This window comes from Danio rerio, chromosome 2 (assembly GCF_052040795.2).
Source record: "Danio rerio strain M-AB ecotype USA chromosome 2, GRCz13ab, whole genome shotgun sequence".
NCBI classification, from domain to species: Eukaryota; Metazoa; Chordata; class Actinopteri; order Cypriniformes; family Danionidae; genus Danio; species Danio rerio.
This window is the reverse complement of record NC_141022.1, coordinates 61402501-61430448: the sequence shown is the minus strand read 5'-3', so window position 1 is coordinate 61430448 and position 27948 is coordinate 61402501. Positions and strand designations below refer to the sequence as shown.

Here is a 27948-nt window from a genome sequence, read left to right as displayed (position 1 = left end):
GATTACAAATAAAGTAAAAGAAGTAACATTTAAATTAATTCACAAATGTTATCCTACTAAGGTCTGTCTTCAGAAATATAAGCCTGACATTGATTTAAACTGCTCATTCTGTCACTCTTCGGAGGAAGACTCTATTCATTTGTTCTGGCAGTGTTCCTTCACAGAGAGATTCTGGTCAGATTTGTTGATCTTTATTCAATCTTATATTATGAGTGACTTTTCCTTTTCTTTTAAAGTTATATTCTTTGGATTGTTTGATGACTTTAAAGAAAACATGGAAAAAGTATATGTAGTTAATTTGTGGATTCTATTAGCCAAGTTTCATATTCACAAACAGAAGTTTAGTGGCTCTAAACCTTTTTTTTGATCTGTTCAAAATCGACCTAGACGAATATTTGGAAACTATCCAGCATTCTCTTCATCCAAAAGCAACAAAAACGGTATCCTTATATTCTTCTTTTGTGTCTCTTTAAGGTGTAACTTTATTTCATCAGTCCTATTTTTGTTACCCTGGCGTTTATTTGTCTTTGTGTGTATTTCTGTGCATTTGTTTATTTATTTGTATTATTTGTCTCTATGTATGTAATTGTATTTGATCGACCTCTTTAATAAAAATAAAAAATTAAAAAAAAGTTGGTGGTTCATTCTGCTGTGGCGACCCTTGGTTAATAATAGTAACTGATTAATAGTAACTCCACGGGTCACTATCGCTAAACTATAACTTGACGAAACGCAGATTCACCTTTTTGTTTCTGTACAGTAACATTCTGCTGTTTTTCGAAGTGCACCGATATGAAGCATGAGGGTTTTTCATGACTGCAGGTGAGTGAACTGCGAGTCGACTCGTTTGACTCGGAGACTCGCGAGTCAGAGTTCGTGAGGTGTGCTGGATAGAGAGCAGCGCGCGGCCGCTCTTAACCCCTAATATCCACCGATTCTCCTTCCAGAGACTCCGGGAAAATCATGGAGAGGAAAAGGTGGGAGTGCTCGGCTCTCCCGAATGGTTGGAAAATGGAAGAAGTGACCAGAAAGTCGGGCTTGTCCGCGGGGAAAAGTGATGTCTATTATTTTAGGTACTGCAGCGGGATTAGCCTGAGCCCAGAGAGCAAAGACAAAAAAACTGCCTTTTCCATTACTTAACTATCATTAGTTCGAACTCATTTGGCTAAGCGACTCCTATAGTAGGTTATTATTGCAGATTATTGCTGTTTTTGTTGTGCTTTTGTTAAACTGGTCGTGTTATGTAGTGTCGTGTGAGTGAGTTAGCGGTGATCGCTAATCCGCGTTAGCAGCATGCTAGCTAACTCATTGTTTTTGTTTGGTTGTGTCTGTTGGTTTGGTTTCCCTGTTGTTTTGTGCCAGTTGACACTGAATTAATGCTTCATTATAGTGTGACTATAGTGGAGTTTGCGCTGTAGTACTGATAAAGAGTAGCTAGTTTAGTTTAGACATGCAGGAGTTGCAGAAGTTTGTGATTCATTAATATTCGCTGCATTATCAGTAGCGGGACGTGCTGAAATATTGAATATTCACTGTGTTTAATGTAGATATTAAGTTAGCATATAATCTTGAACCTAATGATCTTTTACACAGATACTGTATTGTGGCACAGTTTTGTGTACAGCTCTTGACGAAATTAAGAGACCAATTGCTAATTTTAATATTCGTTTTATTTTCTAAATATCATATTTTTATCTATCTGTCTGTCTGACTATCTATCTGTCTGCCTGCCTATCTATCTGTCTGCCTATCTGTCTGTCTGCCTATCTGTCTGTCTGTCTATCTGTCTGCTTATCTGTCTGTCTGTCTGCCTATCTGTCTGCCTATCTGTCTGTCTGTCTACCTATCTGTCTGTCTGTCTACCTGTCTGTCTGTCTACCTATCTGTCTGTCTATCTGTCTGCCTGTCTGTCTGTCTATCTGTCTGTCTGCCTATCTGTCTGTCTGTCTGCCTATCTGTCTGTCTGTCTATCTGTCTGCTTATCTGTCTGTCTGTCTGCCTATCTGTCTGCCTATCTGTCTGTCTGTCTACCTACCTATCTGTCTGTCTGTCTACCTGTCTGTCTGTCTACCTATCTGTCTGTCTATCTGTCTGCCTGTCTGTCTGTCTATCTGTCTGTCTGCCTATCTGTCTGTCTGTCTGCCTATCTGTCTGTCTGTCTATATCTATCTGTCTGTCTGCCTGCCTATCTATCTGTCTGCCTATCTGTCTGTCTGTCTACCTATCTGTCTGTCTGTCTGTCTGTCTGTCTGCCTATCTGTCTGCCTATCTGTCTATCTATCTATCTATCTATCTATCTATCTATCTATCTATCTATCTATCTATCTATCTATCTATCCTTGTCTGTCTGTCTGTCTATCTATCATATATGCCTATATCTTTCAGTCTAACTGTCTGTCTATCTGTTTCTCCTGTCTGTCTATCTTTCTATCGTTCCATCCATTCATCTGTCGTTCCACCCATCCATCCATCCTCATAAAATGTTTATAGACAACATAATCTCAGTCTTCAGAATGGTTAAGAAATGTATATTTGCTGAAATAACTCCTGCTGTTTTCAAACATGATAAATGAAAACATTTATTATTTTAACCAATTGTCAAAAAAAGCAAAAACAAATAAAGCTATAAACCACTAAGTTTGGCAAAAAAATAAATAAATATATATATATATATATATATATATATATATATATATATATATATATATATATATATATATATATATATATATATATATATATATAATAAGTTCAGACCTTTACAAAAATACAAATCAACCCCATATACCTAGTAAATCTAGAGATTATGGTAGATTAATAATATATTTATTTATTGTGTTTTTTTTAAATATATATAAAATTATATATTTTTATTTGTGTAAATTAGTGCTGTCAGAAGATTGACCGCATCCAAAATAAAAGCTTGTATATACATAGAATACAGTTGAAGTCAGAATTATTAGTCCCCTTTAATTTTTTTCCTTTTTAAATATTTGCCAAATGATGTTTAACAAAATTCAGGAAATGTTCACAGTATGTCTGATAATGTTTTTTCTTCTGGAGAAAGTCTTATTTGTTTTTATATTTAAGAAATTATATATATTTATAAATTAAATATTTATGTCTAATACAAATCTTATATGATTATTTATTTAAAAAAAATTTATATACAGCGAAAAAAAACAACCTTTATTTTGGATGCTATTAACCTTTTGACAGCACTAGTGCATCTCATTTTTGACAGCAGAGTTATTTGTGAACGTGTGTGTTGTGTCTGACAGGCTTCAGTGTTTTCAGTGTCATTGGGGTAAATAAGGAATACATCTTGAACTTTCTCTTCCTTCTTAGTCCAACAGGGAAGAAGTTCCGGAGCAAACCTCAGCTGGTGCGATACCTGGGGAAGTCGATGGATCTGAGCTCTTTTGACTTCCGCACGGGGAAGATGCTGATGAGCAAACTCAACAAGAACAGGCAGAGGATTCGCTCCGATCACAGCCAGAACAAGGTCAGCTTAATACACGCAGACTTGCCATGAAAAAAGGTGTATTTCAAACACTTAATATATATTTATTTATATTTATTATGTTTGTTGTTAACATTTACTTGAGGACAGTTAAAGAATATTTCAAGATACATTTAGATCTCAGTATGTGACCTTAAATGACATACAGTTTGCATACATTATTGTCAGGTGTACTAACTATACATACTGCTCAAATTTAGTGAATTATAAAAAGAAAAATAGCATAATAATCAAAAGAAAATAATCTTTAATAAAAAAATTAATAAATACACGTTACATCCGGGGTAGGAATGTGCATCCCAATATAATTCCTCCCAGAATAATCTCAAATGACCACCTTTCTTATAGGTATTACACACAATACATTTTGAATATACATATATATATATATATATATATATATATATATATATATATATATATATATATATATATATATATATATATATATATATATATATTGCATGCCCCCTCAAATATAAGCCACTTCAAGAGCGTGCAGATCTTCTTGTGCGCTCTCAAATAAACCCTGCTGAGTGCGATTTTGTGCAGTTATGTAGTGAGTATGTCTCCAACATTTATTAGATTTGCTAGGAATATTTATGAAAGTCTCCAATAGACCTACAGAACGGCATTAATTCGTCCTAAAATAAAGTGAAACGGCTATACGTCGTGTTTGCTGGCCTTACGCATCACGCACCTGTCAGCCAGTCACTCAGTCGGCACATCACCTTAAGCAGGTCGCACACCAGAAGCGCCGCTCGGCGCCACGCAGCGCCATGTATTTTAGAATTCTAAACATAGGTTTCTATCAGGATACACACACCGGCGCCGCAAGTCGGCGGCTGTCGGCGGCGCCCGGCGACGACTCAGGACGCAGTTCATTTTTCAGCCGCGCCACAGAGCGCCATCTGATTAGTTTCATGTTAAATATCATTCGAATGTGCGCGTCTGGTGTGCGATACTTTAAACTGTCATGTGCGCGCCGTGTCGCGGCGCCGAGCGGCGCTTCTGGTGTGCGACCTGCTTTAAAGGGTTAAACAAATAATTCACAGCGCTACTACGAATACAGAAAAGTTCACGCTGTTATAATTCACTTACCTTTTAATACCTTTTGATGCAATTATTATCCGCTATTAAAAAAAATATATAATGTTTTGTATGGGAAGCTGTAATGTAGCCGTGGCAGGATGGATTTTGGGGTGGCGCCCCGCCATAGAAGAATGAATGTAGCGGAAACCATGGTTAAGCATCTTCTATTTATTTACAGCAACAGAATCAGAGCTTCTATCTAAAATATTTTCAGCCCATTTCCTCCATTTTCCTAGGAATATATCCTTCTTTAGGTTGACTACAGAAGTGAATTTGTATGTGTGCATTTGTATGATTTTCAATAGTTGCATCTATATAGTCATTTAGGGTTGGGAGACACTGGTAATATTTGATCTGTTGGTGATTTGTTTTAATAGAAAATGTGTGTGTTTCTCTGCAGGGTAAACCGGATCTGAACACGTCTCTGCCAGTTCGACAGACGGCGTCCATCTTTAAACAGCCCGTCACTAAAGTCACCAATCACCCCAGTAATAAAGTCAAGACGGACCCCCAGAAAGCTGTTGAGCAGCCCAGACAGGTGAATCTGGATCCATATCTCACACCCATGTCTGCTGTATCGCTTGATGGAAGAACTGAAAAAACAGTAGATTTTATCATCATGTACTCACCCTTTACCCCCCTCCTCCATAACATTTAGCACATTTCCTGAACCCCCCCCCCCCAAAAAAACAAAACAAAATTACTTATCATTTATTCTCCCTAAAGCAGTTGTAAACATGTTAAAGTTTCTTCTGTTGAGCACAAAAGAAGATATTTTGTAGAATGTTGGAAACTAGTAACCATTGACTTCTGTAGTATTTGCTTCTACTATCGAAGTCAGTGGTTGCAGATTTCCAACATTCTTAGATTTAATCAAATTACTCCACAGATAATGACGTTTTCACTGAGCTTACTTTACAGCTTCAGTCAGGTTTTTAAAGCCGGTCCTTCTGTGAGGTGTAGGTCTTCAACAGAATAAAGCAGCTGACATACTTCATAAGAGCATTCCAATAAGCCATGACACAAATAAGTATTAAACACGTCAGCATTTTTCTCAGAAAACATTTTTCTAAAGTTGCCGTTGACTTGAATTGTTCATCGGATGTTGATTAACCACCAAATAAATCCATGTATGCGAAGAAAACAAATCTAATTAGTTTACAAATGAAGTTATGCGTAATAAAATGAAACAACGCAGAAAAAAAAAAATTTGAGCACATAAAGAAAGGGAGGTGTAGTTGGGCAGTGAAAGCCCAGACAGCAGCTGAAATCTCTCAGTAGTTCTTCAGCAAGCCTCTGCCCTTCCTCAGTGTAAATGAATATCAGCTGCTTCAGTCCAACATCTACATTAGCAGGAGCATGAAGAGGAAACCAGGGTGGACATTTCAGCAAGACAATGATCCAAAACACAGCCAAGGAGACTCTCAGATGCTTTCAGAGAAAGACAATCAAGCTGTAGAATGGCCCAACCAATCACCTGACTCCAATCCAATAGAGAATACAGAATAAAGCTCAGATTTGATAGACGAGACCCACAGAACCATCAAGATTTAGGCCGTACTCACACTAGGTACAGTTGCCTCGAACCGGGCCAAAGCACGCTTGTCCCCCCTCCCGTCTCCCCCGACGGCCAGCACTCACACCACAAATTTGCCTCGGCACGCTTACGTCATCGCTGCTGCGCTCTTCAGTGAGAAGCGCTCTCTCACTCAGCACAGTGGAGATTTCTCTAGTTATATCGTGTCAGTCGTTTGATATGCAGTCAAATATTTCGCCAAACAGTCCTTAGGGATGCGGTGACACGCAGTCAGATATTTCGCCGAACAGATCCGCCACTTTTGGCGCTCATAAACAATCATAAAGCCCTCGTGCTGCAGGAGTTAGGAGGTCTGCTGAAGGTGCAGCTGTCGTGCTGTGAGGAGTTTGCGTCTTTAATAAACTACGGCAGTTTGCGTTCACTGAACAGTAAGAATGATTAATAAAGCCATATGAAACAGGCCCCTAAAGTCACGTCTCGCTTTCAGTTTTGGGCTTTGGCGCGTTTTGCACTCACACACAAGCGTACCACACTAAAGCCCAAGTGAACCGCGCTCAGGCACACCTCTTCCAACCGGGCCAGGTCCGGCCAAGTGAACCGTGCTTGAGCCCGATTCAGCGCACTCACACTTCTCAAACGATCCGGGAAACAGGCCTGGGCACGGTACGGATAGCATAGTGTGAGTACGCCCTTAGACACTCTGTTGAAGCCTGTGTGAAACTCACACCTGAACAATGCATGAGGCTTCATTCTCCATTTGAGATGCGGCTTTTAAGCTGCTGCACCAAAAAAAGTGTTTTATATGAAGTATTAAACACCGTTCGGTAATTTTCCCTTGTGCTCTTTCACTGAACTCATTTAACAAATTTGTTTTGTTTTATTTTTATTGTTTAGGTTTTTACCAAAATCCGCTTCAATTCCATGTCAACAGCTCCGTTATGAATAATATTTCCAATGTGTTCAATACTTATTTCACCAGCCACATTTGGTTCTTCTGTTTGACTCAATCCTGAAAGAAACATTTACTCTCCTCGATATGATGTGCAAGACAATCGCAGCTTTTGCTCTATCACAAATGTGATTATTACTTACAGGTTGTTTTTTTTTGCAGTATGATGATGTCTTTGACTTGTTTTCTTCACAGTTGTTCTGGGAGAAGAAGCTGAGTGGACTCAATGCGTTTGATATCGCGGAGGAGCTGGTCAAGACCATGGATCTGCCCAAAGGGCTGCAAGGTGAGCATCTCTCATGCACACCAGTCACAGATGCATTTGGCTGAAAATCTAAATCAGTAATGCTTTGTATTTATTATTTATTATTATTTATCAAATTTGTTTCATGTATTAACATTAAAGGGCCATGAAACCCCCTCGTTTCAGCAGGGTGTTTTCACACCTCTACTTTGGAAAAAGTCAGAAAAGTGGGCGTGTCCAGCTCTGTTTAGGGGGGAGTGTCGGAGGAAGAAAAGAGCCTTGGTGTGGGAGTGTCTATTTTGTTAGTGCTAACTTGTTTACACTCGGTGCAATAGTTTGTTTGATACGAATAAAATACAAACTGAATAAACAAAGAGCACTGGTCGCTCACTTACCAAATCTGTAGAGACAGGACAATCACCAGCAACTAGAGCCGCGTCTTTTTTAAGAGGAGACTACAAGCGAATCCGGATCTCAGCGTTTGCAGATGAGAACAGCTCTCAGGTAAACAATGTTCCTCCTTAGACACGTAAGTTATTGTTGTCGAGCGTCGCGTACACTGTTAATCCACACGTGACTCCAGCTGCGCTCTCACAGAGAGAAAATGAAAACAAAACTTCACTGCAGCAAACTATAAAAGCAACACTTCACGCTTGTTTTGCCAACACAACGTGGCGTCTCTGTCGTCTAAACACTGTGACAGTAATGAATATTAATGAAGTTGCACAATAGAGCGCGCTGATTGGTTTGAACCAAGCCTTACTCATGCGTTAATGCATCACACTGTAAGATGTAATAAGACACACTCTAGCACAGGCGTCCAGTCTGCACGCGGGAATACACGCTATTATGTCATGACCGTGACGCAGCTTCCAAAATTCGTTTCAAACCGGAAGTACGAATTTACTTGAAATAACGCAAAAACAACCAATTTACACTTTTTAGTGAAATATAGGTGTCCTAATAGTGTTTTTAGCAGTGTGGGACACATATACCACTGTCAACAGCTCAACACATGTGATTTGGTGTTTCGTGACCCTTTAAAGGACCATGAAACCCCCCTCTATCGGTTCAAGTCTACCTCAGACTTTTTTCAAAAAGTGCTCAGAGATGCGTGGAGCTCTGAGAGCAGAGGGAGGAGTGGGCATGGCCGGCAGTGCAGGGGAGAAAGAAGTGCTTTTGTCAGTGGGCTCACCAGCTCAAGATAAAAAAAATCAGATACAAAATATCCATGTTTCCACTGTCACGTCTAAAGCGAGCTAGCCAAGGCCAGTCACGTTTCCACTGTCACTTCCAGGGCCTAATCGGGCCAAAGCGGGGCTTTCTTGGGGCCAGCGGCCGGCCTTATTTGGCCCGCCGAATACCTTGGGCCAAAGAGGGCCAGCTGGGGCTTTGGGGCGGAGTGAAAGAAGAGGCAGGCACAGTTATCCGATCGCACACGAGTACATGCGCCAAACATATTAATAAATTAATAAATAAGGGAAAGAAAACATCTAGCCTTATAGGCTGGGGTCTTTTTGCATATCGCCCTTATGTTTCCCTTTTAAATGTAAGGGTGTTGCATGAAATAATAAAGAAGTTTTAATTTATAAGTGACATTCTTTGCTGCGTCCTCCTTGATGTTTCAATAACGCATAATAATCTTTACACCATATTAAAGACACAGCATATTAAACACCATATTAAAGACAGTAAAGGTTTTCAAGAGTTTTTGTCAAGTTTAAAAGGTGTGTTTGTGGTGTTTAGATGCCTGCATGTGGATGTGAGACCGAGCAATAGAGCGCTCCCTTCATAGCTCTGTTGATGCCGCGCAGCTTTTTTCCTTTTTTATTTATTTTGGAGAAAACACACAATATGAATACAACAGAAAGACATTAAACTTTACAAATTACGTGTCCACTTTTGTAGGCTCAAAAGTGTCATATTAGTGTCATATCTTGATAAAGTAGCCTAAGCTATAATGAAATAATTTAAAGAATTACAAATATCAGAAATAATAAAATCACATTAAATAAATAAACCAATATAAAACTAACAAAAGCTAGCTATAGCAGTTTGATTTGTATATAGTACCTAAATTGTTTTAAAGCCATATTAAACTTTCATTTTACAAAAGCCTGTCTGAAAAAAAGATTTTAGATATTTTCTAAAAACAATAAACACCGGAGAGGGTTTGAAATGTTATTTATTAAGTATTTGGAGACGATGATATTAGTCAAAGCGTTCAAACAGAGCATTTTGGGGGCGAGTGACCTTTTTTCTGTCATCCAGCTGCGCAGCGCCACTTTACAGACGCATCGGGGAAAACTGCAAATACAAAATGTGTTCTGTGTCCTCAAACAAGCTTTTATATGACGTGATAAAACTTAAAAAGGGTAAAATATAGGCGATATTTTATTACTTGCTCTGATGCACTGAAATACTGAACACTTTCCTTTACTTAAGGTATAAGCAACATCTTTAAATTAAGGGGAATCACGTATTTAGTATTATATAGCCTATAAGAAAAAAAGTCATGTTTCTGGTCTCTCTGGAGCATTTGGGCTGAATGTTTGACAGCGTCTATCTAAATGAGGATGTTATAAAATACATTTTATACAGAGTTATTAACGGAGAATTTCTGTGGTGTTATATTATGGATGGTGCGCTCACTACGCTGGGTCCCTCCATTAGTGGCAAGACCCCTCGATGTTCAATGACAACAGTGGGTCGATGAGTATATGAATATAGTGAATGAGAACACACATGCCTGTGCGTATAGACATATAGTGTACTGCTGTACAGTAACGTGTCATTTGTTTGTTTCGGTTGTTTTAATTTAAATTGTCTCGTGATAATGATATGGTGTGCTTTGTCTGCCTGTTTCCCGCTGAAGTGGGCGGGTTGTGTGACGTTTGATTCAGGGGATAATCTGGGGGCGGGGTTTGCGTGACTCGCTGCGAGATACTAGCCCGACAGTGGAAACCTGAGATGATTTCGGCCTCACTGCTCAACCTCCCGGGCGATTGGCCCGGCCCGATAAAAGCCCTGGCTCGCACTGGCCTGACAGTGGAAATGCGGCTTATGTGAGGAGACACATGATTTTATAGTTTACGAAGTTAAAATGCACCGTGAGCAATTTAGTGCTGACATCTATGATAGGCTATTCATACTTTCGTATAATATATAACCGCATTTTGTTATATCATTATAAGTATAATCATGTTTATATAAACACTATAAATGAGGAGGACTTCTCCTGAATCCCCGGCTTTGAATGCAGACACAGTGAATAGCAGTAGCAGGTCTCGTTCCCTGTTTATTCCAACCATTAGTCCTGCCTGTAATCTGGAGGATTTTAAACTTAGGTGAACACTGCAGCACGGATAAGCGATGTGTCTGAACGTAACGAACTCAATTAATAAAAGACAAAGTCTGCCATTCTCCAATTCTCGTACAGCTCTACCAGAAATAAAGTCGATTTATTAAAGTGTCGTTTTCCTCTTGTGCAGGTGTGGGTCCGGGTTACTCAGATAAGACTCTTCTTTCGGCTCTGGCCAGCGCTCTGCACACCAGCTCGGCCCCCATCACTGGTCAGCTGTCAGCCGCTGTGGAAAAAAACCCTGGCGTTTGGCTGAACACCACACAGCCGCTCTGTAAATCCTTCATGGTGACCGATGAGGACATCAGGTACACACACACACAGGCCCATAATCTATGAATCAATGAGGGATAAAATACATCAGGAGGTTGTTATCGCAGAATATTACACTGCTGTCTGGGATAGGGCTACATGATATTGGAAAGGTTTGACATTGAGCAATTTCAGTGATATGGATGTGACATTTAGAGTAAATCTCAAATCATAAATACATGACAGATTTAATTTTATTTGACGTTGTTGCATTAATGAGGAAAAGCTTCATTATGTATGTGACTGGTGTGAAATTGGCACTCGTGTGATTTTGGTACATCATATATTAGGGATTGTCTATAAAATCTTTATCGCTATTTATTGACCAAACACCATTGTCAATATAGATTAAAAAAAAAAAAAAGAGCCGATATGAAGTTTCGGTTTGAGGTGATGTAGTTTTATAACAATGTGGCTGCTGAGCGCGCGTCTTGGAAGCAGTGTCAATAAGCTTAGGGTGTCAGTTTGTCATTTCCAATGTAGGCGCGCGACTTGCACGATGCACATATGGGAGCATTGTGCACATGTTGATCAAGCAGCACACATATGACATGCGTGCATTTTCCAGGCGGACCTAGTTGAAAAACATCTGGGGCCTCTTGTATCAATGCTGCGTAGGCACAAACACTTTCAGGTTTCACGCTCACGTTTGGATTGACTAACGATGAAATGAACGTGAGAATGTGCATTGGACCACGCCAGCTTCATGTCTGCCGTACGTGCATTTCTTATGTGTGTTCGTTTTATTTCCATTGGCAACTCCTAGAAGCAATTTTGTTAAATTGCGCACTACAAAGTTTCTTTGACGCTGTTCACACCAGATGTGGAACGCGCAGATAAATCGCGATATTCGGGCGTAAATTGCAGCGTGAACATTTGAGTTTACACGCTTCATTCGCGCGTCAAATTCACTTCAGAACAGACGCGGACCCGCGTAATGGGCAGGGCCTCTGTCTGCCCCGTGACTCTAGCTTCATAGCTAAATGGCTAACATGGATTTTATGAAGAAAATAACAGTGTACAGAGTCGATACGTTTAGGGTCGTGTCTGAGTCCACTACATCCTTTCAGAGATGCAACCAGCTCTGTGAGCTCATAAACTCCTCCAGAAACTTAACCTGGATGATGGAGGCTTTCAGCGGTGCTTCTGACTGAGCCAAGCCCAGTTTGATGAACTGTTGTCGGTTTTGGCTGGAGGATTTCCTCTGGGACTCCCACAACAGGGGATATGTCACAATCACGCCCCCACAAGAGCAATCTCCTGATTGGTTAACGCGGCGCGAATGTCCGCTAAAGTTCAGATTTTCGAACTCGATTGATTTGCGCGAAACCCGCGTTAAGCACGTCAAATGCGCAAAACGCTCAATTTTTATCAACGCTCAATTTGTATCGCGCCGCAGGATGTCTATTCACGTGTTTGCATTGACTTAACATGTAAATCACTCGTGCTTGACGCGCCTTCCGCGTCTGCTGTGAACGCAGCATGAGCCGTGCAATGGCAGCTGTATGAGACGGGTTCATCCGTATGTCTAGCAGGTCTATAAGGTTTCCATAAAATGCAGTTGACCAGCCAAACATTAAACCGCAACTTTCAGCGATCGCCGGTTTTCCCAAAGTAATCAGAGCGATCGACTAGACGCACATTGCTATAAAGGCGCCATCTGAAGATGAATTTGCATACGTTAATCATTTCCATTCAATTAATGTGCAAATAATATGTGATGCTCAAATGCACTTAACATAATACACACACTTATTAATGATTCCTACTTGTGTTCCTCGTGATGAAGAGTAGGCAACATCTAATATGTAGTGGGGGAAAGAAGAAGAATGACTTCATCAGATGCTGGATTTGAGCCAACTTCATGACCGAACGGTTCAAAACATTTTGCCATGCGCTTTACGAGCTTCGCCACTCACGCTGCCGTTTGCCGTGCTCTTTAGTTTTGTTGTCTCACAACAATCACTCAACTATTTTATTCCTACGAGGTGTGCCTAAATAGACACTACAAAATGTTACACCTTTACATCGGAGCCTTTCTTTTTTTAATTCACTCACAGTGCGATGTTCAGAGCCCACTGCGTTAACCCCGTCAGCTAAACTCTCACAATCTATTTTTTTCTTTTATTAATTCAGGAGGACAAACTTGTAAATAACACTGTTTTTCCCTGGTCTATCTCCAAATAGGGCTGGGCGATATGGCGCCGGTGTGTGTATAGAAACCTGTTTAGAATCCTAAAATCCATGGGGCAGCGGGTCACCGAGCAATATATTAATTTAATATCAAATTAAATCGGCGTCAACAACACAAAATAAATATGAAGGAAAAAAGATGATAAACATTAAACAGAGATGCAGTTAGCAGGGCTCGAAATTGCGACCATTTTGATCGCATATGCGGCCGAAGTTTTACCTATGCGACTTCAAAATATATTTGGGAGCATTTGTGCGAGTGCAAAAAATTGTTGTGTGCGACCTGTTTTTACTGCAAAATGTTCACCACATGGGTGGATTCAGGAGACATTCACGCAGAATGCATCTCTGCACTTGAAACGCGAAACGCAGCGCTCGGGAATGGTTTAAAACAGTTGTCATGTCAACTTGCTGCAGTAAACAAAGACAAGTCCGTAATGCTTGCCCCGCCTTCACGCTCTTCTTATTGGCCCACTGCTCTAGCACTGAAATATCAGCTGTCAATCACTCAGTCAATGCCTTCTGGCTTGGGATGACAGAGAGAGCTACTACCGCGAAAATGTGAAGCGCTGAAGATGAGAATGAAGATAACACTGACAGATTTTGTTTTAGAAACCATGACATCTAAAGTTACAAATAATGACACATCTTACTAGTGATCATGTGCTGAATGTTAATCCACCATCTACACTTTTCCAAGAGTGAATAAAAGACTTCCACTGGCTTCAAGTCCGCTATGAGAAGTCTGTGGGATGGAATTTTCAGGTAACTGTTTGCCACATCTAGCACGAGAGCTTCTGTTTAATCCTTCATATAATCGGCAGATGCTGTCCGCCGTGCAAGAGGCAGCTATATGTCAAATTTAACACCACGTACACCATCACAAACAGGCTTACACTGAGTAAACTAACATCATTACTCATGAAAAGACAAGTACTGCTATTAACATGACGTATGCATATAATAAGGTGCAGTATATGTCAAAAGCATCAGTGCAATATCAGACAGCACCCGTGAGAACAGCACAGTTATACCGTTAACAGATTCATTCATGTCCAGCAGTGTGTGCAGGGCCGGTGAGCGCTCCGTGTATGCTTTTATCACTCAGTTCTGTTATAAAAATCTATTTTCTTGTGATTACGGGATTTCGTTGACATATTTTCCTCACGCTTGCATATATATTTTTTTGCTTGTTAGTTTGATTAGTGTTGATTTTAAATGCAATAAATATGTTTGTATAAAACTTGTAGTAACGGTGCTCATAAGTGCGCCTAAGATTTTTAAGTTAGGAGCACCGGTGCTACCAAGCAAAAAGGTTCATTTCGAGCCCTGAGTTAGTCAAGAAATCTGGATGTTGAGTTATATGTACTGATTTTTTATAAAAATGTGATGCGTTCAGCAGTCCGGACTATTCGCTGTATATATTGCGATTTATAAAAACAAATTCACCAGGTGAAGCAGCCCGTACCGTCACATATGCTATGGATTTTAAGGAGGAGTGAAAATGTTGCAGTTATGACAGAGTTAAATGTGTTCAGATGAAAAAAAAACCTGACGTAAAATCAATTGATCATGTTAAAATAACAGTTAATGTCTGTATTTTTACACATTTATTTACACGTTTGCAATACTGAGAGCGGGAAAAAATTTGATATTGATATTTTTGCGATTTGACTCCTGAAAGGTTTAGTGTGTGTTTTTGCAGCATGAGATCATGGCGGATGTTTACGTGTGCTTCTGGTCTCTTCCACAGGAAGCAGGAAGATCTGGTGTTTAACGTGAGGAAGAGGCTGGAGGAAGCTTTGATGGCAGACATGCTGGCACACATCGAGGAAGCAGCCGGAGACGACAAAAAACCTCTGAGCGAAGACTCCGCGGAGGAGGAGATGGACACCGTATAGCTGGAACAGACACACACAGCCAATCAGATGAGAGGTAGCTTACAACGTTTAAAACCTGCCGTAGATCAGATTTGTTTTTAGTCGGTCCTGATACAGAAAACCATGAAGTTCTATTAACCAAACACCAACCACAGAACAGCAATCTTATCCCTGACAGAGCCTTAAAGAGCCCCTATTATACATTAAATATGGTCATAGTTTGGTTATAAGAGTCTCCAACAAGAGGCTGATCTGCATTAGGGTTGAGCCGATAGTCCATCCGCCGATGGGCAATAGACAACACGATGCTGAGCCAGCCATCCTCCGCCCCACCCTCGTCGCAAACCCGCTTGCCAAAAATACACACTCAGGCCCCTGTTTACACTGATACGTCTTAGTATTAAAATGCCATCTTAGAACGAAAATGATCCAGATTCACACCCTGCTTTACCTAGCATTTCTGAACAGCCCTCCGTCCGCTGAAAACGCACATCATGTGACCACACACACACGCGCACACACACACAGACGGACACACTGTCATGCACTCCAGTGAGCAGTGCACGTTTCACAGTTTATCAAGGATGTACCGCTGGATCGCATCTCACAAGTTGTTAAACGGGGAATTCAGACATCCCAAATCTCACTGACGTTTCGGGAGTCTGTATGGATTTGCGGGACTCTTAATGGCCACAAACGAGTGATATAATCTCCCGAACATCGAGAGATTAAATCGCAAAAATATCAATATCAATTTTTTCCTGCTCTCAGTATTGCAAACGTGTAAATAAATGTGTAAAAATACAGACATTAACTGTTATTTTAACATGATCAATTGATTTTACGTCAGGTTTTTTCTTCATCTGAACACATTTAACTCTGTCATAACTGCAACATTTTCACTCCTCCTTAAAATCCATAGCATATGTGACGGTACGGGCTGCTTCACCTGGTGAATTTGTTTTTATAAATCGCAATATATACAGCGAATAGTCCGGACTGCTGAACGCATCACATTTTTATAAAAAATCAGTACATATAACTCAACATCCAGATTTCTTGACTAAAGCCGCTTTTCCACTATCGTGCTGAATCGTTCTTTAAACAGAACTGTTCCATTCCGTGCCAAACCGGGCCAGACAGCACGGATACGGTTTCATTTTCCACTGTCGTGCTGCGACAAAGCTCTTTAAAACATTACACAAACCGCATCAGTAGTTGCCTTGGTAACGCAATGTAAACGGCTTCCTTTGTTCAATTAAAGTTAAATAAGAGCCGAAACTAGTTTTTTTTTTTCATAAAAGCGAAAGCAACCATGTGACTAAACACTGTTATACCGCTCTATCAAATAGGTGCTAAATATAGGTACATGTGCACCCTTATTTATCTATACGTTGCGCAGCTCTGGCTAAATTTATTTGGAGGGAAAATTACCAAAATGTACCGTGATGATTTAAAATAATTGGAGGGGAAATAAATAGTATTTAAAATCTCTGAACATAACAGAAAAATAAACAATGATAAGACAACAATAATAGTGCATTTGCATTATAGTGGCAAATATAATTTTGGACAGGCCTTGTGAAAGTTGAGCGGGCACTTTCACTAATAAAAACACAGCACATAAATTATTTCATTTTTAACAATTAATTAAATTACACTGCAAAAGTTGATAATGATATAAAATATATTACATTTTTTGTTTTACTATTCAAACATTAAATAACGAATGCAGCAAGTGAAATAAAAACGAATATGAAACACATATATAGCAGGATTTAAAGCATATAAAGCACTATTATATTTAGCAAAATGCTGCTCTATTATCTTTTTATTTTGATCATTTTATTTTTATTATTATAATTATTTTTTGTGTTCATAATTAACTAACAAGCTGTAGGCGAATTATTACTAGACGTTTTAGAAAATATTTGCGTAGCTATATTAAAGATCACCAAGAACAAAAAAACAAAAACACAGAAACATGTTACATGCCTCATAAATGTCATATAACTTATGTATAACTGAATCATTTAATTGCCTAAAGCTGAAATGATAAAAATTGCTCATTTTATTTTTATAAAACATTTGTGAAAACGTATTGATATTTTTTGAGTAAAAGCAATACTGACATTTAAGAATCCATATTTATTTAATTCATTCATTCTTTTGACTTGTTTATTAGTGCATATGCTATAATATAAATCATACAACAGTACCTTGGACAGTTACAGTGCCGCTCCGTAAAGCTTTCAAGCAAAGTCTTTTGGACAGCCGACATAACAACACGAACACGCCGTCCTTCAGGTGGTCTCGCCGGTATTAACAAGCTGTCCTGGCTTTGAATTAAAAAGTGCAATTATTTCCTCGTTGTTAAAAGAGTCTGCAAGTTCGTGTTCCATGGATATGGTGATGTTGTTGTGGAATTTGGACATCGACGATGTGAAGCGTGACTTTATTCGCTTTATTCGCTTTATTCGATGCGCAGCAGGAAAAAAAAGTCAGCAGCGCAGGTCGCTGACATGTCTCTCCCGGATCCGAGCGAGTTTTGTGCTGTGGAATACAGCGCTGCGTGCAATAAACTCACATTCAGGCAGGCGAAGTAGGTTTGTATTCAAGTCAATGAAATAATAACTTTAATGAATAAAATATCTTCGTAAGAATGTGATGAGTTATTCACTTCTCTGCCAGATAGGCTATATATACTGCTCTATGGTTTAAAACCCTTTCCAAACTGTATCGTTTAGACCTGGATCATTATTTTATATTAAATGTACTGTAGTTTATTGAGGATGTCTGATGACTAGCGCGCTTCTGCTGAGCCAGCTGTGGTAGCTTAGCAACCGAGTCGCGACGTCAACACACAGAATCTGTCAGCACAGTTCAGCACGGTTGTCTAACCGTGCCGAGAATTCCGGGTCGAGAACGGTTTGTAATCGTGCCGCGCCGTTCCAGGCTCAGTGGAGAAACAACCGTAACCGTACCGAAGTGTTCTTAGAACGGTTTGGCACGATAGTGGAAAAGCAGCTTAACTCAGGGCTCGAAATGAACCTTTTTGCTTGGTAGCACCGGTGCTCCTAACTTAAAAAATTTAGGCGCACTTATAAGCACCGTTACTACAAGTGTTATACAAAAATCAACACTAATCAAACTAACAAGCAAAAAAATATATATGCAAGCGTGAGGAAAATATGTCTCATATTCCGAACTCACCCGAACTCTCTCCTCGTTCTTCAGATACATTTTGCGCACACTGTCCCCCCCGCCAATGCTAGTAATATAATGTTGATTATTCATATGTTAATGGCTTTTGAATTATAGATAAAATCACATTTTAATGTCAATAATATTTTTAATTAGATATGAGTACAGGGAACGGTGTATTAGGCCTGGTTTACACTAATACGTTTTAGCTTTAAAACAGCGTTTTAGAATGAAAACGATCCGCGTCCAGACTGGCGTTTCACCCAGCGTTTCTGATCTGCTCTGCATCCATACTATACCGCTGAAAACGTACATCACATGACCACACACACACACACACACACACACACATACACATACACACACTCTGGCATGCACTGCAGCGTGCTTTGAACACTAGGGTTGGGCTGATAGACAATGCCATCGTCCATTGCCGATGGCTGACTGACACCACGATGCTGAGCCGGCATCGCGATCCTCCGCCCCCGCCCAAATCAGCTTGAGAAAACTACACACTCTGGCCCCGTTTACACTATAGATCTTTAGTTTTTAAATGACATTTTAGAACGAAAACAATCCACTCTGGCTTTTCATCTAGCATTTCTGAGCAGCCCTCCTTCCACACTACCGCTGAAAAGGCACATTACGTGACGGCACACACAGCATGCCATATCATCTGATAATTGTAGGAAATAATTCCAAAAGGCAACTGAAATATAATGTATATGCCGAGTTCAGCGGCTAATCAGCCGGAATCAGCTGAGGTGATGAGACGGCGAGCAGCAACACCTAGCTGTCACTCAAGTGGCCACGCATGAATTATACAGACTTAATATAAACGAAACCGATGAGTTTTAAAAAAAAAATCACCCCCTCACAGTTGTCATGAAGGGTAATATTAGCAATATGCACCAAAACCATCTATTGCAGCAGGCTTTAAACATGTTTTTATTACCTGTAATATTGGCCATTTTAGCATAGCAGTCAGTGAACATCTGGAGTTCCTGGAGCCTGCCCCCCAAAGGCCAGTCGATGAATTGCAGTTTCAGTTACTTCCATATTGGCTAGTATTATATATAAACATTGTTCGCTAGTAGCTTCAGTATTCTGATGCATCTGTATATATACGACTCCTGTATTCGTTATATTATTTATTGGAGGAAATGTGTATACTACTGTATGTTGTATACATTATACAATATTATATTGTGTTTTCAATAATATTCAGCAGAAAAGAATGGAGTAAATAAAAGCTGTTGGAATAACAGTTGTATGTAAATGTAAGTTGTATGTAAAGCTTATAATACTCCAACACCATTCATTCATTCATTCATTTTCTTATTTTTTGGCGTAGTCCCTTTATTATTCTGGGGTCGCCACAGCGGAATGAACTGCCAACTTATTCAACATATGTTTTACATGGCGGATGCCCTTCCAGCTGCAACCCATCACTGGGAAACATACACACTCATGTATACACAAGCTATGGACAATTTGGCTTACTCAATTCCCCTATAGCGCATGTGTTTGGACTGTGGGAGAAACCGGAGAAACCACGCCAACACAGGGAGAACATGCAAACTCCCCACAGAAATGCCAACTGATCCAGCTAGAGCTTGAACCAGCGACCTTGCTGTCAGGCGATCGTGCCACCCACTGTGCCACCGTGATGCTCCTGTGCTGTCATCATGGAAAAAATAAATCAGTTATTAGAAATGAGTTACTGTCAGAGCCAGTAGCCTAATGGTTAAGTGCACCGGCATACAGCACCATCGTGCTCACAGTGACCCGAGTTCGATTCCTGGCTCAAGGTCCTTTGCCGACCCTTCTCATCTCTCTGTTCCCAACTGTTTCCTGTCAATTCTCTGCACTTTTCTATCCATTCATTCATTTTCTTGTCGGCTTAGTCCCTTTATTAATCCGGGGTCGCCACAGCGGAATGAACCGCCAACTTATCCAGCAGGTTTTTACACAGCGGATGCCCTTCCAGCAGCAACCCATCTCTGGGAAACATCCACACACACACACTCATACACTACGGACAATTTAGCCTACCCAATTCACCTGTACCACATGTCTTTGGACTGTGGGGGAAACCGGAGCTCCTGGAGGAAACCCACGCGAACGCAGGGAGAACATGCAAACTCCATACAGAAACGGCAACTGAGCCGAGGCTCAACCCAGCGACCTTCTTGCTGTGAGGCGACAGTGCTACCTACTGCGCCACTGCTTCGCCCCCTATTCTATCCATTAAAGGTTAAAACCCCTATAAAAGTTGGCGCCAATAGCTTTGTGGTTATTGTGTCCACACATAGTACTGAGGTGTTCAAGGCGACCCAAGTTCGATTCCCGGCTCGAGGTACTTTGCCGACCCTTCCACTATCTCTGCTCCCTATACTTTCCTGTCTCTAAAACCTCTAAAAATAAGGTGAAAACCCCTAATGAATAATTATTAAAAAAAGAAATAAGGTCTTAAAACTATTATATTTGGAAATGTTGAAGAAAATCTTCTCTCCGTTCAACAGAAACTGAGGAAAATAAATCAGACTTCAACTGTATAATCTTCTAAATTATCAAGTGTTTCTGTTTTGAAGCACGCTAGCTTATAGATATCCTTAAAACGAACATCTTAGAGTTATTTAACTCCACATGATTGTTTTGTTACCATAGCAACTGTAGAATCGCCTCAAGGGATCAATTACTGTAGTTGTTTTGTTACCATAGCAACTGTAGAATCACCACAACAGATCAATTACTGTAGTTGTTCTGTTACCATAGCAACTGTAGAATCGCCTCAAGGGATCAATTACTGTAGTTGTTTTGTTACCATAGCAACTGTAGAATCACCACAACAGATCAATTACTGTAGTTGTTCTGTTACCATAGCAACTGTAGAATCGCCACAACAGATCAACTACTGTAGTTGATCTGTTACCATAGCAACTGTAGAATCACCACAACAGATCAATTACTGTGGTTGTTTTGTTACCATAGCAACTGTAGAATCACCACAACAGATCAATTACTAGTTGTTGTGTTACTATAACAACCGTAGAATTGCCTCAACAGATGAATTACTGTAGTTTTGTTACTATAGCAACTGTAGATTCACCACAACAGATCAATTACTGGAGTTGTTCTGTTACCATAGCAACTGTAGAATGTAAATCTAACACTCTTAATCTTTGTTTTCAGGCTGAACGGTGGCAATAAGAACAACCCAGACGACCCAAATGAACCCAAAGACGCAGTCGGACACGACCTCTGACCCCTATGCAGAAAACAAACCCTCTCCAGCTCAACTGTGAACACTGTACTCCCAACATTTCACACTTTTATAAAACTCCACACACTGCTTCCCTCACACAGGCTTGTTTTAGCGTTGTTTGCTCTATTTTTGTATGCGTTTGTGACTGAGAACGTCGTCATGTGTGTCCTATAGACTGAGATTTAGATTTTCTGCTTGAACATCATAAGCTAATTGTCCGATCATGATATCGTTTTTTTACACACACAAAATGCCACGTTATTATGACTAAAACCTCGGAGATGGTGTTGTTTTGTGGTAGCTGGTACAAATTATGGTGCTCAATTTATATTTTAGCTTTTGTTATGATGCTAATGGCGCTAACGGACGATGTTACTAGCGTAGAGTGACATAAGCTTCTACATCGGTGCTTTTAGGGTTGTATTTGTTCCCTTCTACATACACAAATCTGTCATTTTCTAGCTTTTCTAATATTTGTCCAGTTATTTTTTGTACTGAGATGAGATTAGCGGTTTGTTTATATAGGAAATGTCATGCTTTTGACTTGATGGCGTATGAGTTATTAATGTGGACGGTTTTGATTTTGATTTTGACGTATTTTTCTCACAGCTGATGATTAATTTAATATATGCTTTTCACACACACCCTGATGTTTGAAGTGACTGCATTGTGTGGTCATATCTGAGGTGAGGTGTTTTTATATTTTGCCCTATTTTGTCCAAGGATATAAACCTTGTTGATGATAATTAATTTGTAAACTTGGAAAATAAACCTCTTTAAATATGTAAATTAATGCATGTTTTCTCTTTAAAACGGAACATCACTCACATTATTACTTACTTACTCTTTTATTAGTCTTTAAAGGGGTGGTCCAGAGTGTGTTTTAAGGCTTGGTTGTGTTTGTAATGCCTAGTTCACACTAGAGGATTTTAAGCCTGATTTGAGCCCGATTTGGAAGTTAACGAGCTCGCCGACAGATGGGGCTGTGATCGGGAAGAACTCTGCGGGTGCTCGGCGCTCGCCGCTCTTTATGTGTGAACTAATGAACAACGCATCAACGAGGCTCGCTGACGCGTCGCCGACACCTCGCAGACGGAAATCCAACATTCAGCATGCTAAATATTCCAGAGCAGTCGGCCGACTCAGCCCCACGTGTGGTCAGATGTAGTGACGAGCTACAGCCAATGAGAGAGCAGATCAGCATGAGCTGAACGCCTGTGTGTTCAGGAGCTCAGCAGAAACATCTGTGATTGGTCAGAATGGGCATCGGTGCACTCGCTTCATTCTGTGTTAACACAGACATGAGAGTAAGCTATATAAACAGTGCTACTAGAATTCTGTAACTATTAGAACTACCATACAGCTCATTCTGACCGTTCTCATATGAAACGCCATATTGTTACAACATATTTACATTCAAAGCTATTATTGAGATATTAAAATTAAGCTTTGAATGTCTGGCATCATATTTAATGACACATTACCCTAAAAAATATAATCTTTTTTGGTAATACAGCCTATAAATATGTAGTTAAGATACTAAAACACTTAAAGGTCTTGGCTTTCATTTTCACTTTCAAACAGGAGCTATTTCACAGCACAGAATCTGCTGTTTTGAAAGATATCTGAAGTAAATTGATGTTTTTGCCATCAGAAAGTTTTGTTTATGTTAGCAGGAAGTTGCCAGGCAAGAAAATGCACACATATTTAAAGTCACAGTGAAAAGTATCAGACATGCATGCAGTCATTTTAACCAATATGGTCATTTAAGGCAGAAATGCTCAGTTCTTCACTGTTTTGTAATAAAAAAAAAAAACAATCTCAGAAGGAAATACACTGATAGTTAGAAACCGGCAGGGTGTTATAAATATGTTAGTTTTATTTCAAAGAGTTATAAAATTACAAAAATGAAAAACTCTGTGTATCTATCCACTCAAACCTTGCAGATGAGTGATTAATGCGCTGATAAATCAGCTGATTTGACGATGTTTTTAAATGCTTTCTCCAAAGCTTGAAACGCTGTCAGTGATGTCATCAGCACACAAGCCAATAGTGTTCAGCTTTTCTGACGACTCCTCCCTCAAAATGTCATTGGCTGTAGTTTGGTAGCTTGAATGAGCTGATGGGGAATGAGATGTTGTCAGATCATGTAGTGTGTGACCCCCCTCTTGTGGATCATTCACAGAGTGTTGGGTAGTGTGAACACCACAGAGATTAAAAGACACAAAGTCAAATCATGTAGTGTGAACGGCACAGCGATCTGCTGATGTTTAAAATCCTGTAGTGTGAACTAGGCTTAAGAAGCAAAGCAATCTGTGTTCATGCTCCACTTGTTAAAAATCAAGTTATTTGTTCATATATCTTATTTTGATTATATACAGCTACTCAGCTAACATGAAAACCCCTGGCTGCGTCCGAAACCGCCTACTACTCAGTAGGTGCTGCATTTGAATTTAAACGTACTACTCGGCCGTTAGAAAAGATACAGTATGAATGTGAAAAGTATGAATGGAATTTGGATCTACTACATCCTAGGGATGCTCGATTTTGGGAAAAATCATAATCATGATTATTTTGGTCATAATTGAAATCACGATTATTCAAAACGATTATTAGCGCTCCTGAGAATTTTGTAAAAAAAAAAAATATTTCCCAAATGATGTTTAACAGAGCAAGGAATTTTAACAGTATTTCCTCTAATATTTTTTTCTTCTGGAGAAAGGCTTTTTTATTTTTATTTTGGCTAGAATAAAAGCAGGTTTTTTCAAGCAAGTCTATAATATTAGTCCCCTTAAGCAATATATATATATATATATATATATATATATATTTTTTTTTTTTTTATAATAATTTTTTCGGGGTTTTCACCTTTATTTTTGATAGGACAGTAGAGAGAATTGACAGGAAAGCATGGGGAGCAGAAAGAGGGGAAGGATCGGCATAGGACCGCAAGGCGGAATCGAACCCGGGTCGCCGCGAGCACCGGAGTGTATGTGTCGACACACTAACCACTACACCACTGGCGCCGACAGCAATATATTTTTTGATTGCCTGCAGAAGAAACTACTGTTATACAATGACCTGTCTTATAACACTAATTAAGCCTTTAAATCGCACTTTGAATCTGAATGCATGTATTTTGACAAAATATCTAGTCAAATATTATGTGCTGTCATCATGACAAAGATAAAATAGATAAGTTATTAGAAAAGAGTTATTAAAGCTTTTATGTTCAGAAATCTTCTTTCCATTAAACAGAAACTTGGGGGGAAAGGGTTGCTAATATTCAGGAGGGCTAATAATTCAGACTTCAACTGCATACAAACAGTTTTTTTCCACCCTGCAAAGGATTGAGAAATAAATACAATAGAATAAAAATATAAAACAAACTGTGCTTTAAAGAAACACTTTAGCTACAAAAGTCCTTCAGTCAAGATTAGTGAGGCATGTTCTCCTGTTGTTGTTTGATTAATAATCATAAAAACAGGTGGCAGAAGGATTATAGCGCGCTGTCTCTTTAATAGTTTCTCTTTCGCGTCTCTTTTGATTCTCAACTCGTTTGTTTATTACACAAATGATGGTTGATATGAATAATCACTAAACACCGCGTTTTGACACCTATTTGACTATTAAAGCGCTCACGGTAAGATGACTTTAGATGTGCGCTGACTGCGCTCTGCTTGTCTCAGTGTGCGAGTGAGAACGAACTGACTGTATGCTTCAATTCTGTGTGTGCGCGGCACAAAGAATCATGCGGTCTTTCGTGCTTTTTTTTCGAAGGCAAAATCGAAATCGGATTTTCGATTAATTGCACAGCCCTACTACATCCGCCATTTCGTCATAGTCACGTGACCTACCTGCGTCAGTTGCGTTGATTGACTCCCATTCTTGAATTCGCTCGCGGGGCATCATGTAATAGCGCAGCATGCATGGGATGCGCACTTCAGAGTCTCGCCGGATTTAGTAAGTCACCCGGGTACTTCTCGCACACTGATTTTTAAATTCTATGAATTCGGACACACTACTCGGCTCACATACTGATTTTAGCGTACTAAATAGTATGGAAGTTTGAGGTTTCGGGCGTAGCCACTGTCATATTTCCTAGCCCCTCTGAAAAGGCTCTGATTGGTCAGCTAACATAATGTGCTGTGATCATCTCCACATCAGCAGGAAAAGCAGCACACTTGTAATAGCACAAGCCTTTGAGCTGTGTGAACACTGTCAGTCAGAGTAGCTGTTACCGTATCAGCCAGAAGATGAAGAGGACACAGCTGAACCTCAAGCCTGCTCTCTAAAATAACATCTGAATGTGAGTAAAATGAAACGTACACATATCTTTTGTGAGTTTATTATCTGAGATGTAGAACGCAGGAGAAGTGTCCGCATAGAGAGACACTGCAGGATAAATCTGAATGCATTGTTAAGCCTGTTTCACACCACAGGCGAGAGCAGAGCGTGCTTTTTTTGGCTTCTGTGTTAAAGGGCCATGAAACCCCCTCGTTTCAGCAGGGTGTTTTCACACCTCTACTTTGGAAAAAGTCAGAAAAGTGGGCGTGTCCAGCTCTGTTTAGGGGGGAGTGTCGGAGGAACTAAAGTGGGAGGGTGTGGGAGTGTCTATTTGGGCACGCGCGAGTTTCAGAGTCAAAATAAACACACAGAAGAAAGTGATGGTGTTTAACCTACATGGACATCTGTAGTCGAATTATTTGCCAAATGATTAAATGGTGGACTTTAACTGCAGTTTGGCTCTTTCATTCAGGGAATTCATTCATGTCACTCGCGACAAACGAGATATTTGATTCGAGGAGCTGCTCTAAGCGTGTATTTTTCATGCAATGTTTGATACCGCACGGCGAATGAGAGAAAAAAACCCTCTGCATTTCCCGGAAACTTAGATGCACACGGCAGGCAGTGTCAGAAAGCCGCGTGTGTTATTCCGGTCACTAATGCGGTGAAAATCCTACACGAGGTTAAAGTTTGGTTGTGGTGCTAACATGTTTACACTCGGTGCAATAGTTAACTTAGTTCGATACGAACAAACTGAATAAACAAAGAGCACTGGTCGCTCACTTACCAAATCTGTAGAGACAGGACAATCACCAGCAACTAGAGCCGCGTCTTTATTAAGAGGAGACTACAAGCGAATCCGGATCTCAGCGTTTGCAGATGAGAACAGCTCTCAGGTAAACAATAATCCTCCTTAGACACGTAAGTTATTGTTGTCGAGCGTCGCGTACACTGTTAATCCACACGTGACTCCAGCTGCGCTCTCACAGAGAGAAAATGAAAACAAAACTTCACTGCAGCAAACTATAAAAGCAACACTTCACGCTTGTTTTGCCAACACAACGTGGCGTCTCTGTCGTGTAAACACTGTGACAGTAATGAATATTAATGAAGTTGCACAATAGAGCGCGCTGATTGGTTTGAACCAAGCCTTACTCATGCGTTAATGCAGCACACTGTAAGACGTAATAAGACACACTCTAGCACAGGCGTCCAGTCTGCACGCTGGAATACACGCTATTATGTCATGACCGTGACGCAGCTTCAAAAATTCGTTTCAAACAGGAAGTACGAATTTGCTTGAAATAACGCAAAAACAACCAATTTACACTTTTTAGTGAAATATAGGTGTCCTAATAGTGTTTTTAGCAGTGTGGGACACATATACCACTGTCAACAGCTCAACACATGTGTTTTGGTGTTTCGTGACCCTTTAACAGATTAACGCGTGCAGAAGCAGAGTGAAGCCTGATTTATACTTCTGTGTCAGGTGACCGGCGTAACCCACGGCGCATGCAACACGCGTAGCTGTGCATTTATTCTTCTGCGCGCTGTCTCTGTTGGTCGGCATTAACACTTCCGAAACGCTAGTAGGCAGTGAGGTGTAAATGTTCCTCTGTGTCGAGTTTCTTCGCTGCTGTTTTGCTTTTCCTGAACGCTTCCTGAATGTACAAGTGGCTCAAACTCGCTCATTTTGAGGCAGGAACCGGCGGACGTGCAGCAACTTTAACTATGAGGTAAACACAAAACAAAACTTTCCATCCGGAGCTCCTTCACGGGACTCCACACTTGTAAACAATCGCTCAATCGGGCTCGCGCGACTCTCGGTCCCGCCCAGACTCGTCAGCGCTAACAAGCCAACCAATCACAGAGCTTGCGCTACGCGCCGCTGCAACATGTTACATTTTTTGAGAGGTGCACGTCAGCGACACCGACGGCCACGTGTAGGGCTATGCATCAACGTGTAGACTGCGCCGTAGCATATGTGTGCGCTTGACGCAGAAGTATAAATCAGCCTTGAGGCGGGAGCGTTGCTGAAGCAGCAGTGCCGCGATAGTTTCGGCGTTAGGTCTGTTTATGCCACGCTGCTCACGCTCAA

The 27948-nt window shown here is 40.2% G+C and overlaps 1 protein-coding gene across 8 annotated transcripts; it reads left to right on the top strand.

Moving 5' to 3' along the window:
- Positions 1-843: 843 nt before the first annotated feature.
- On the top strand, positions 844-22352 carry mbd3a (methyl-CpG binding domain protein 3a). 8 transcript variants are annotated; one of them, NM_212769.1, is given in 7 exon segments: positions 844-1073; positions 3349-3505; positions 5016-5153; positions 7297-7387; positions 10837-11014; positions 14965-15146; positions 21491-22352. In NM_212769.1, coding segments are annotated over 6 exon segments (822 nt in total). In that variant the 5' UTR covers positions 844-963; the 3' UTR covers positions 15113-15146; positions 21491-22352.
- The last annotated feature ends 5596 nt before the right edge of the window (positions 22353-27948 follow it).

What these genes read in the sequence shown, in the direction of transcription:
- mbd3a (XM_087238877.1), top strand. An exon ending in TCTGCCCAAAGGGCTGCAAG is followed by an intron (nt 7,388 to 10,836) that starts GTGAGCATCTCT and finishes CCTCTTGTGCAG; the next exon opens with GTGTGGGTCCGGGTTACTCA. An exon ending in GTGACCGATGAGGACATCAG is followed by an intron (nt 11,015 to 14,964) that starts GTACACACACAC and finishes TCTCTTCCACAG; the next exon opens with GAAGCAGGAAGATCTGGTGT.